The sequence below is a fragment of the Protopterus annectens genome, chromosome 10.part0 (genome assembly GCF_019279795.1).
Source record: "Protopterus annectens isolate FY-2018-M chromosome 10.part0, PAN1.0, whole genome shotgun sequence".
Lineage (NCBI taxonomy): Eukaryota > Metazoa > Chordata > Ceratodontiformes > Protopteridae > Protopterus > Protopterus annectens.
Genome location: NC_056744.1, coordinates 966,298,029 through 966,310,315, shown reverse-complemented (window position 1 = coordinate 966,310,315; position 12,287 = coordinate 966,298,029). Strand labels below are relative to the sequence as shown.

Here is a 12,287-nt window from a genome sequence, read left to right as displayed (position 1 = left end):
GTTTAAGAAGGTACGTGTATGTTTCTTGGTCATTCATCCACGTAACTTGTCAGGGTATGAGTCAGTGAATCACGCTTACCATCACCGCCCAGAAAATGAATAGATGAATACCCTAAGTCACCAACACGTATGCTACCGGTAAATACTGCCAGATTCCAGTGCTGACTTAGACGTTGTTGAGACGTCTTTGGGCAGCTTCAAGACGCCTCCAGTCAGTACGTATTAGTTAAGCATACTCAATCATAACGTTTTAGTCACATAAAACATAAATGGTAGCAAACGCTTTTTAAAAAAGACACGCACCAGAAAACAAATGCTTTACCTACATTAATAATCAAGATATGAGTAGCACTATAACAAGGATCCTCATCCTACCTAATCTAAAACTTATGCTAACTTTCAGATACACTACTTTTGACTGATGAAAGGAGGGGTTTTGAAGTTAACGTCGTCTAGTATGGCTGGCCTTATAGGATGGCGTTAGCACAGCGGTTAGACTGATTAATCGATGTCAGAGTCTTTTCGTTCTCTCCTTAGGAATGACCCTAGTACTTAACAGGGCGACCCTGGGCATTTGTCTTATACCGTAGTTTTGGGAAAATTGGCAAGATGAGTACTATGTTTGCAGACACACTTCTCATTGTATTCATATCGATATGCACTGCACTTTTAGCAGAAGGTAGTACTATTTTTATTTGTGTTAACAACTGTGGCGAAGGGTGGGGGGAAGCTAAGTTTAGGAATAAAATACAGTTTGTTTTATAATTATGTGCTGTGTGCTTTCTGTAATAAGTCAAAGGAGACGTCCTTTACGTGTAAACGAATTGTCTTATTTGCCTTTGTTTACGTACTATTTATTCTAGGTGCCTTATTTGTTTGTCCATAGAAGAGACAACGTGTCAACATTTGGTAAGTCACTCTGCATAATGCAGTGAAGAGTACTCCTACGTTGGTATCTTATGAATACTTAAACTAGTTAATGGAGGTTTCACATTTGCATAGCATATTTTATTACAAGTCCGTTTTACAGAGCAAGGATGTAGCTTTGTACTCTGAGACAATTTTCTATACATTACTTGGAGAAACCACGGCTTTTTTAGGTCATACTATATCCACATTTACAGCTGTTAATGCATCCAGTAAGAGTTTCACAGATTGAAATCATTAAGTTATATTTTCAGAGGGGAAAGTCATGCAAACATTTGTTAAACTGGCGGACACTTCACTTGATCAAATGAGGAGGTGGGTTGGGAGCTAAGGAGTTGTATTCTTTGCCTACTCTCCTGAAACGGAGATCCTGTCTTCCAAAAGAGGCACAAGTGTCTTTATTTTATTAACCAAGCAAGTAGCATGTATAGTAAGAGACTGTTTCTTTACCAACAGCTGTATTATATGAATTGCGTTTTCTTTACATGGATAGCGTTTTTTAGTGCGGGATTGTGTATACTTGAAAATGTAATGCAAACAATTTTGATAAGCACTTAATTCTTTTTATGTAAACTAGGTGGTTATTAGGTATGCAGTACAGATGACCATTAATCGGCGTAGCCCAGATTCCCAGTCACCTGAAACCGGAATCAAACTGTGTACAATAGGAAATAGCTCATTAACAGTAGCCCTATTGTAATGTGTACTAAGAAAAGCAGCTTCACTAATGTGCTGATAATTAAGTATTTAGAATGATTTTTTAATGATGTCAGCCTTTGAAATATTTACATTATCTGAAATTAAAACCATTTAGTTTTAAGATGTATAATATGCCAGGGCAGTTCGTACTTGTGTATCACAATTTGGAGTGCAGTTTTTGTTTTGCTGATGCTGAATGTGGAAGCTTTACATACTGAGTGTAATAAGTATTGTGTACAAATAGGGTAGCAATATATATATAGATGAGGGGAAAAACGCCAAATCCAAAAGTTTATAAAGCAGACATTGGGACTTGGCTACCCCCCCCCCCCCAAAAAAAAAAAAATCTTAGTAATAGATTAATCAGTCGCACATAAAGTGGCCTATACTTCGCTGAACTTTGCAAAGAGTTTGACAGTGCCATGACTGCAATCTTAGTAATAGACTAATCAGTCGCACATAAAGTAGCCTATACCTTGCTGAACTTTGCAAAGAGTTTGACAATCCCATGACCGCCTAGGTCCAAAGGCACTGATATCTTTGTGCCTGCATACTTTAATAAGAATGCAAAAGGCAGCCTTTCCTCGATACCCACATACTGCCTTTATTATTGAGTTTCAGAGAGGATTGCGCAGTGTTTTCCTATAAAGCAGCAGGTTAGCCCTGCTTGCTTGTGGTTACAAAAAGCATTGCAGGTCTACACCTGCTGTGCAGAATGTGTATTTCATCTTCCCCACAATTCATAAGTCTCTGTATACGAGGCTTTATCAACTTCTTTAGTTGAATAATATAGCAAACATGTTTGTCACTCTGCATACTTGTCCGCTGCAGATAATGGTTTATAAGTGCCACTTGTAGTAGTAGCAACATGAGTACTCGTCGACTCGAGCAGCTTACAGACTTTTTAAGAAACCTCGCCCCCAAATAATAGCTATTGACAACCACGGGGCCACTAAAGTCTGGAAAGGGGTTAGCCTTATCTGCTGGACCTTCCAGCCATAAAGAAGACTAGTAGGTTTCATTCCACTGGAAATTGATATGTTTTGGAATCACTGTTATCTCATGAGTGTAATCACATTTTATCTTTGCGCCATCACAACTGAAAGTATCCTCAAGGAAGAAGCATTTGTGTTACAATATGCTAAGTTGAAGGTATTTAACACAAGCAAAAAAGGATAAGTATGTAGAAGGATCTCTGGAACTGTGTGGAGCCCCTCATGAAGAAGCAGTTAGTAAGTTCACATATAACCCAGTGTCCATCAGTACAGTTCTGACTTCCTTATTTAGTCTCTGTATTTTTCCTGACAGTGTGATCAGTCTGTCCTTGGTTGTTTCCTGATGTACTGCCACTTCATCCCATACACATAAACCCTTTTGACTATAAAAATATCTGCATGTTATTTATGAGCAGTATGTTAAGGCACTGGCAATATTTATATAAGGATGGAAGGTTGGCATAATGGTTAAGGTGTTTACCTTGCAGACACGAGGTGCAAGGTTTGATTCTCACATGGGACAATTAGCTAGGCTTAAATGGTCCACAAGGGCAGTTAGCCTGGTACTAATTTATGGACCTGTGAGTGTATAGGCAGAGATGTCTGTTCACTGAGTATAGGGAAATATATCTGTTCTGAGGTTTTAGTCATGGGTTTGAACCGATAGAATAAAAGCAGCTGTAGTGCTGTATGCATACTGCAGAAAGATTTTTCTTCCTGATGTGATGTCACTAAATTCCATACACTTGAGTGTTGTGACTGTAAACTTAGCTGCATCCCCTCTTCAAACAGTGTGGCAAGTGTTTGTCACTATTTGTATACTCAGAAAGATGGCTAGTTATATAAGGCTGATCCTAGTGCCATGTGCAAGGTTTTGCTGTATACCTAAGAATACCATACATAAGAAGAATGTATGCTCTGTTTGAGCATCCGTATTAATAGAATACATTATTTATCTTGGTTTATTTGTTTACCTGGGAGTTCTCATCCAAGTGGATCAATTTCCTGTCTCTTGAGGAAAAAGACAGAAATACAATCAAGTATGTAAAGCAGTACAGTGAAGTAACCTGAAGTTAAAGTTAAGCACAGAAATTTCAGTAAATTACAGATGAGTATGTTAATAATAATTACATAAAATGTATAGAAAATTTCCAATACAAATGTACAATATATTTACAATTTTACATGATTGTGTCTCTTGCTGAGTAGACCATGAAATGGGAAATTTTCTTGTCCCAGACTGGGAGGTATTTATTTCCTTTCTGATATTATGTATGTGAATCTGGAATGTGAAGAATGTGTCCATCCAGATTCCTAGATATTTCAAGGGAGGGGACATTTTCAATGAATGTGTCTACCAACCTGATGTGTATGGACTTTGGTTAGTTTGGATTTGGTAACAAAGATCATACATTTGGTTTTGGAACTGTTAAGTAGCTTCTTGTTGTTTATCCAGTTAGAGAATGAGTTCTAGAGGGTTTGTAATTGACACTCAAGGATGGAGAGCTTGTTATTCGAGTGAGAGAGCATCATATCATCTGCATACAGCAGTATTTTAGCTGAGAACGATTGTAGGGAAATTTGTCAGAAATGGGATAAAAAAAAATACAATTTTTTCCTTGTGGAGTAACTTTGAGTTATGGAGCTTTTTGTGGAGTGGAGATTAAGGTTTTTACTGAGAAGTCTCAAATCTTGAGAGGTAGTCATGAAACCATATGCATGCACTTGGGCTGATGATTAGCTATGGAACGTTGGATATGAGTAAGGAGTGGTCGACAAGATCAAAGGCTTTGATTAGGCCTATACAAATTGCACCCGTATGAAGACTTTTGTCCATATTGTTTAATATTTCATTTGTATCTGGCCAGGTCACAGTCTTAGTGCTCCTTTTTGTCCAGAAGCCATGTTGTTTGTTCGAATCTATGAAAGCAGCTTATTATTATATTATTATTATTATTATTATTATAGCTCCATATTGTTTAATATTTCATTTGTATCTGGCCAGGTCACAGTCTTAGTGCTCCTTTTTGTCCAGAAGCCATGTTGTTTGTTCAAACCTATGAAAGCAGCTTATATTGATTGACTGTCTGGATGTATATTAATTTCTCAGGCAGTTTGCTTAAGGTAGGTATAATGGAGATGGGATGGAAGTGTTGGTGGGCTTGGCTTGTTTGGTGGTTTAACTAAGGCAGATTTTTCAGGTATTTGGTATAATATTTTGTGTGAGGCATAAGTAAGAAAATCTTTCTAGTGGCATATAAGCCAAAGATGTAGGTTATGCTTGTGCCTATTGGGGCATCTATAGAGGCTTGTTCAAAGAGTGATTTGAATCCTTTTGTTGTAGTTATTTTAAAGTCAGTGGGGTGATGAGTGGATGTGGAGAAGGAATATTACATGGACTGTGCAGTGTAGTGTCTTGTATGGTTGGGATAATAGTGCATCCTTTTAGGAAGTCTAAGTGGTTGCATAAGGACGAGTTAGCATTTGAAGAACATTGTCTCAGCCATTTGAGGGTTATCTTTGTTCCAGAAAAGTTTGGCCCTGCTAATTAAGGTATTTTGTTTAGACTAAGAATAATTTTTTTGATGTTTATAGCTTGTTTTGTAATTACACCTGCAGAGTCATCACTGTCTATACTACATTTGCATCTGTTTTGGGGCCAATTTCAGCACCAGTTCCTTATTTTAGCAATACAAGAACTGCAGAGTAACCCCATGTAAAGGATCATTGGGTTTGTTTGATTGGGATTGAGAGACCTGGGGGCTCTCCCAAGCATGATCAGTATGCTGTGTCCTTCCCAGTCCTGGTAGGAAGCCATTGTCTACTATATCACTGCCATCGATTCCCTCCTGTAAACCAAACTATGCATCATTGCTCCTGTGCCCCCGTTCTCCAGTTTCACAACAGAGCTGACAGGATTCAAAATAGTTTTCACTGTGTGCAGTATGCAGTTGTACCAGAATTGGCAATGTATAGGTTAGTAGCAGTTCATTGTCCCATGTTGCACTCTAGTGCATTGAACCCAAATGTTCATAGATGTGAACACTTGGGCCCTTTTAAGCCTAACCATGCAACCCAAATGTGACCCACAAATTTTGATTTATATAGGGATGATTTACTGAGTGCCTCTCTCCATCAGAAATATAGGTGCCAGACCAGGGTTGAATTTCCAATTACCCATCCATTGGTCCAAGTTGTGCTTAAATAGGGATAGTGAGGGATTCTGCTTCACATGGATGGGGAGCCTGTTCCATAGAATGTGAATTCTCTGAGAACCATATCTCTCTCTCCAACTTCTCGGATTTATATCACAAGCAAAATTTAGGTCTTTTAAATCTAGTAGTTCTGATTTTGTTTTGCTAATGTGGAAAAGGTTCATCAAAACAGGGTCCAGGGATGTCTAGTATGTCAGGCAAAGATCACCCTTCAGAAGTTTGTATGATATAGAGTGAAGAGATGGGTCTTTTATGCAGTCAGCATTGTGTTTACTTCCTGTATTATTTTTGTAAGGAGCTTTTGTGGGTGTTCATTTGTGGCATGTGTCTGGTCAGGTACATACCAAGAGAAGCATTGTATTCTATGATGGATCTGATGATGCCCGATTGATGCCATGCCATTGCTTCTAAGTTGAGAAACATAGAAGGATTTTCTTACTACCTTGGACACGTTTGTACTATCCACATGAGTTCCCAGATCCCTGATTATTGAATCAACTTTTAAGGGTGTGTTATTGATGATGCAATTACTTAGGGTGGCAGACTTTCTAAAAGGTACTAAAATGCATTTTAGTACTGAGTTTTAAGCCATGGCTTTGGCACCCAGTGTTTGTCTATATTGGACCTTCCTGAAGGCTGTTCTCATCTTGGCTGGATTCAGTGACTGCTCCCAGTTTGCAACCATCTGCAAACTTGATTAGCCAGAGGCCTTTGACAGATGAGAAGTGGGTCTAGCACACTGCCCTGGAGGACATCACTGGTACCCAGCCTCTCTGTGGATGTGGCCTCACAGATTTTTAACCTCCTGGATCGTATTAGTGAGCCAGGTTGCTATCCAGCATGTTGTAAAGGGATTTATACCTTGTTCCATATGTTTGTTGACAATGGCAGAGTGGGGTGTTTTTTATCAAATGCTTTAGCCAGATCTAGGTAGCCGTATGCACCATTTTCCTCCTCATTCATTGTCTTGGTGACCTTTTTCAAAGAAGTCCACCAGATTCAGTAAGCATGACCTTCCTCTGGCAAAGCCAAACAGGGATAGATCCACTGTCTGGAGGTCTCCTATGTCCTTGTTAATAATTTCCATGATAATTTTTTGCATGGCTTTGCAAATAGAACTAGTCAGACTAATTGGTCTGTAGTTTGCAGGATCTATTGAAGGACCTCCCTTATGAGGGGGGATGACAGTCTCAGTCCTCCGTTCACATGGCACAAAGCCTATTTTAAGGCTGTTGTTAAATAATGACTCCAGGGGTCTTGATAAATCATATTTTAGACTATTCAGGAGGCATCCTGAGATGTTATCAGGGCCCATCGAGGCTGTGTTCTTGGCTTTAACAAGTGCTGCCAGTGGATGATCTCTAGTTATAATAGGAGGGGCTATGTTTGAGGGTATTTGTGGATGGTTGGAGTGAGAGGGAGTAAAACTAGAAATTAATTTGTCCACTAACAGGTTTGCTCTATCTCCAGGCTCTGAATGTGGCACCATTAACCACCAGTTCACCACATTGCTGTGTGCTGTCTCTGGTGTCTCTGACATAGCTGAAGAAGTGGATATCTTTCACCTGGGAGGCTGAATTAACCTCAAAGTTGGTTTTGGTTGATCTAATTAGCCCTCTTAGTTGCCTATTTAGTTTGAGAGAGTTTTGCCTATTTAGTTTGATAAGAAAGCTTTTTTCTTTATGGAATTGCTCTTCCTGATTTTTGCCATATAATTTTCCTTTTGTTGTATATCCTGTTTAATTTTGGATGTCCACATGATGGTTTGTTTCTGGGCTAAACGAAAAAGTTAGTAGAGCCAGCAAACAGTGACTATAGTAGTTTTATTTAAGTATAGGAGAACATATAAAACAAAAATAGTGCAGACCGGTTTCGGCTATCTAATCCAGCCTTCTTCAGTGCATTAAATCCACAAAGCAAACTAGCACCTGTTTATTGTATAGCCCCACCAGAGGTTACTTTAGGTAAATTGCACCAATTCATTAAACATATTAAAAGTATTCATTCAGTCCTGGAGAAAACAAGGCACCCAATTTGATTATCCATTTTTTCTCCATATTATTTAATAGCTGATAACAACCTGATTTATTATTTCTGTTGCCCTGTATTCTATCAATAACTGTAAATCTAAACATGGCTTTTGGGTGTTTCTCTGTATGTTTGTATAAAGCATTTGTTGGTTTCTTTAATCTGATGTCACTTAGATGTTCTGATATTCTGAATTTGAAACATCTAGATGTCTGAACCACATAAAAAGCTGAACAGCTACAAGTAGCCATGTAAATAACCCATTCAGACTGACAATTAGCAAAAAAAAAAAAAGATATATTGAACACTTGTCCAGTGTTTTTACTAGTAAATTCTTTAGTCTTCAGCATACTTTTACAGTGGGTGCAGTGTCTGCATGGAAAGCAGCCCTTCAAGGGCCCACCTTCTAATGTTATTTGTGTTAGGCTGTTATCAGTTTTATTCCCTTGTTTGTAGTGATTCATAAATTAACCAATGTTCTTGGCCCACCTAAAAGAAAAGTGGCATGTATCATCCAAGAGCGCACTAAGCTTAATATCTACCAGTATGATATTCCAATGCCTGCGGACATTGTTGATAAGGACATCTATGTTCCCACCATAGGTGTTGACTAATCTGATTTGGGAGTTATTATTTGGGGTTTTATCCCTGCATTGAAGTAGACTTTCTCTGTTCTGGTTGGCGGCCCAACATTTGCCTTGATAGATGTCCCCTATTTTGTAGCCCCTGTCATTAAATCTCCTAACCAAATCTGACTCGTATGGTAAGTGTCAGCATCTGAACAGATCCACTTCAGGCATAAGAATTGTGACTTTGGAATGTTTTTGCATGTATGAGAAGAATGAAAGCTGGTGGCATGAAGCAAGGGGATATACTGGAGGTATTTACAATAGACCTCAGATGTCAATGTATGGTCAGCATTCCTAATTACTAATACATCCAAAAAGGTAATTCTATCAGTATCGAACGTGATCGTAAACTGGATCCCCCACTTATTCTCATTCAAATATGTAACAATCAGACCTCCGTACCAACCAGCAATCATCCAAATATCTCTTCCATATGTCGATCTCATCTATGTAAATGTTATGGGTCCTATCATAAATGATCTGTTCTTCGACGTAGGCCATAAAGAGATCAGCATATATTGGAGCAAACAAAGCTCCCATTGTTGTCCCTTTGATCTGTAAATAACAGTTGTTCTCGTAATATATGACATTTTTGGTTAATACATGCTAAGCAGAGCAAAAATGTAAGCCAGGTGGATATAGTTCAGACTTTAATAACCAATGTTCCAAGGCCTCCAAGCCTGCCCAATGGGGAATGTTCGTATATAATGCAGAAACATCCAAAGCGCACATGTACCACCCTGCTTCCAACTGGTTGTCTATAACATGTAGAAACTCTGTGGTATCTTGTATTCTTGCTCTGACACATTTGAGCAATGGTTTAAGATGTAATGTCAAGAACTGTGATAGTGGTTCGGTAATTGAACCTTTGTCTGAGACAATGGGTCTGCCTGGAGGGTTTTGTAAATTTTTGTGAATTTTGGGTAAGAAATATATGTACTGACTACAGGGGTCAGTAACTGTGAGATGGTGAACAATATTGTCTGTTATAATCCCCTCCTCCCTGGCAGAATGCAAAAAATCGTCTATTTGTCTCTTGAAACCAAATGTAGGGTCCAATACCATATGTGTGTAATACCGATTTGTCAGAGAGTTGTCTCATAGCTTCTGAAATGTAAAAAGACCAATCCTGTACCACTATTGCACCAACTTTGTCTGCTGACAATATTACCAGTTCTTTGTTCGCTGCCAATTCATGTATAATGTCCATTTCTTTCCTGGACAGATTGTTATGCCTTACACGAGTTTCCCTGTAATTAAAATGTAGATCTTTGAGAATGGAATTGTAAAACATGGAAACATTCGGATGCATGGGTGGAATGAAATTTGATTATGATATCTGAAACCTAAATGTGATTCTAAGTCGGGTGCTGTTTGAAAAAATAATTTCAGGTTACGTAGTCTACAAAAATCAGAAACTTATCTTCAGGAACCAAGAAACCAGGTATGAAATTATAGTTTCACATGTATGGGAGACTTCAGTGGACGAGATGTTTAATGCATTATTTACTTCTGTACTATGAGCTTCCATACTGTCCACCCCTGTGTCCCGTCCCCCCCCCTGCTTTTGCTTAACCCTAAAGGGGTGGAGGAATTCTTTCTCTTGGATACTGGTGAATCTGAAGCATGTTGTGTATTGGACTCTAAGGCTGAGGAAGATTCATCCCCTGATTCATCGCAATTGGATGAATTAGATTTCTTGAAGATGGAACGGGGTCTTTTTTCTTTTCACTAACTTCCTATTGGAAGTTTCAAATCTAACATGTTTGTTAGTCAAAAAGGGGTGCCCACCCTCATAATCGGTGAGGTCTCGATGGAACTTTCTCATTTTCTTTTCCTTAAGTGTTTGCTCTAAGGTTAAGAGATCTTATCCTAGTTTCTTCAAGTTGTTTTGGTAACCCTGCTGCCTCTCAAATTTAACACTTTTAGTACACATCTGTGATTTCTGAAATATTTTTGTCAATAATCCTAACAAATTCCATTGATGGTTTATGCTGGGCTACAGCCCATTGTTCTAACAAGATAGAGTCCGCATCAGGAACAAGAGGTTGTGTGTGGAATCTCAGGCCTCTAGGTGATATATCTTTTGCTAAATAAGCCTTAAAAAGTTTGGCATGCCACACATTGGTTCAATTTATGAAGCTCGACCTCGCATTTGTTTGCTGTCAAAATAGCTTCTTTACCATTATGTTCACCCTGATTGGAAAGACCAAGCACTGCCAGATCATCTCTGTCAGATGATAGGCCTTTCAATAAGTCTGTAATTTCCATTATAGACTGGACCAATAAATAATTTATTGTAAGAAAAGTTCTTATATATAATATTCCAATTTGCTTGTTTGTGATATTGAGTGGCAAGCTGGAACAGCATGGAGATATGCCTGATACCAAAATTATATTATAAACAGTGCTAAGCCCTCAGTCAGAGAGAAAATATGTTTTCATATACACAACACTTCACTACATAATATAAAGACCGAGGACAATAATAGCCCCTGCTGTAATATATAAAGCAAAATAATATATTCAGAATCATGAACAATAATAGCTCCTGCACAAGGTTGTCTTCCTCTTAATTTAAATGCAGTGCTATGTCCACACGGGTTCCTCAAGATCATGAAGAACTATATATATATATATATAGGACAATATTAGCCCCTGCAATTGGAACGAAACTCCTGCCGTGCTAAGTCCTATAAGTAATATCCAATCTGGTTCCAAAATTGCCATCTAATACCATACAAAAAATGTCCAGAATATATCAATTATATGATTGTTACAGAAATATTGATGGGTATCCATATATCATCTGTTTAATTAAACTAATAAGAAAAAACAATTAACTCCACATAAATTAAGAAAATCACCTGAAAGCATAAAAATATTTGGTTCGGTTGTTAGATGATCTGTGGATTGCCAGGACAGATCTAAATACTATTGTTATTGGTTAGACTGAATAGAATCCAAAAACCACAACACATACCTAAAATCCCTATACTTTGATCGTAATTCTATTTATGCCTGTATATCTGTCAGACCCATTGTCTCGGGCAAAGGTTCAATTACAGAACCACTATCACAGTTCTTGACATTACACCTTAAACCATTGCTCAAATATGTCCGAGCAAGAATACAAGATACCACAGAGTTTCTACGTGTTGTATCAGACATGCAGTTGGAAGCAGGGTGGTACATGTGCATTTTGGATGTTTCTGCATTATATACGAATATTCTCCATTGGACAGGCTTGGAGTCCTTGGAACATTGGTTATTCAAGACTGAACTATATCCACCTGGCTTTAATACATTTTTGCTCTGCTTAGCCGAGAATGTATTAACCAAAAATGTCATATATTACGAGAACTACTGTTATTTACCTAGCAAAGGGACTGCAATGGGGGCTTCATTTTCTCCAGTATATGCTGATCTCTTTATGGCCTACATCGAAGAACAGATAATTTACGATAGGACCCATAACATTTACATAGATCGACATATGGAGGAGATATTTGGATGATTGCTGGTTGGTATGGAGGTCTGATATCGTATATCTCAAGGAGTTTATTGCCTAGAATGAAAATAAATGAGGGATCCACTTTACTGTCACGATCAATACTGCTAGAATTACCTTTTTGGATGTATTGGTAATTAGGAATGCTGACCATACATTGACATCTGAGGTTTATCATAAATACCCCCAGTAATAACCCCTTGCTTCATGCCACCAGCTTTCATCCTCCTCATATATGCAGAAACATTCCAAAGTCACAATTCATATGCCTGAAGCGGATCTG

At 38.3% G+C, this 12,287-nt stretch overlaps 1 protein-coding gene across 1 annotated transcript in view; it reads left to right on the top strand.

The window, feature by feature from the left end:
• The first annotated feature begins 495 nt into the window (after positions 1-495).
• TMCO1 (transmembrane and coiled-coil domains 1) overlaps positions 496-12,287 on the top strand; it is a 488,674-nt gene continuing 476,882 nt past the window's right edge. The window contains exon 1 of the mRNA XM_044085738.1: positions 496-679. Within this exon, the coding sequence (XP_043941673.1) occupies positions 610-679 (70 nt within the window). The 5' untranslated portion in view covers positions 496-609. The remainder of the gene's footprint in view (positions 680-12,287) is intronic.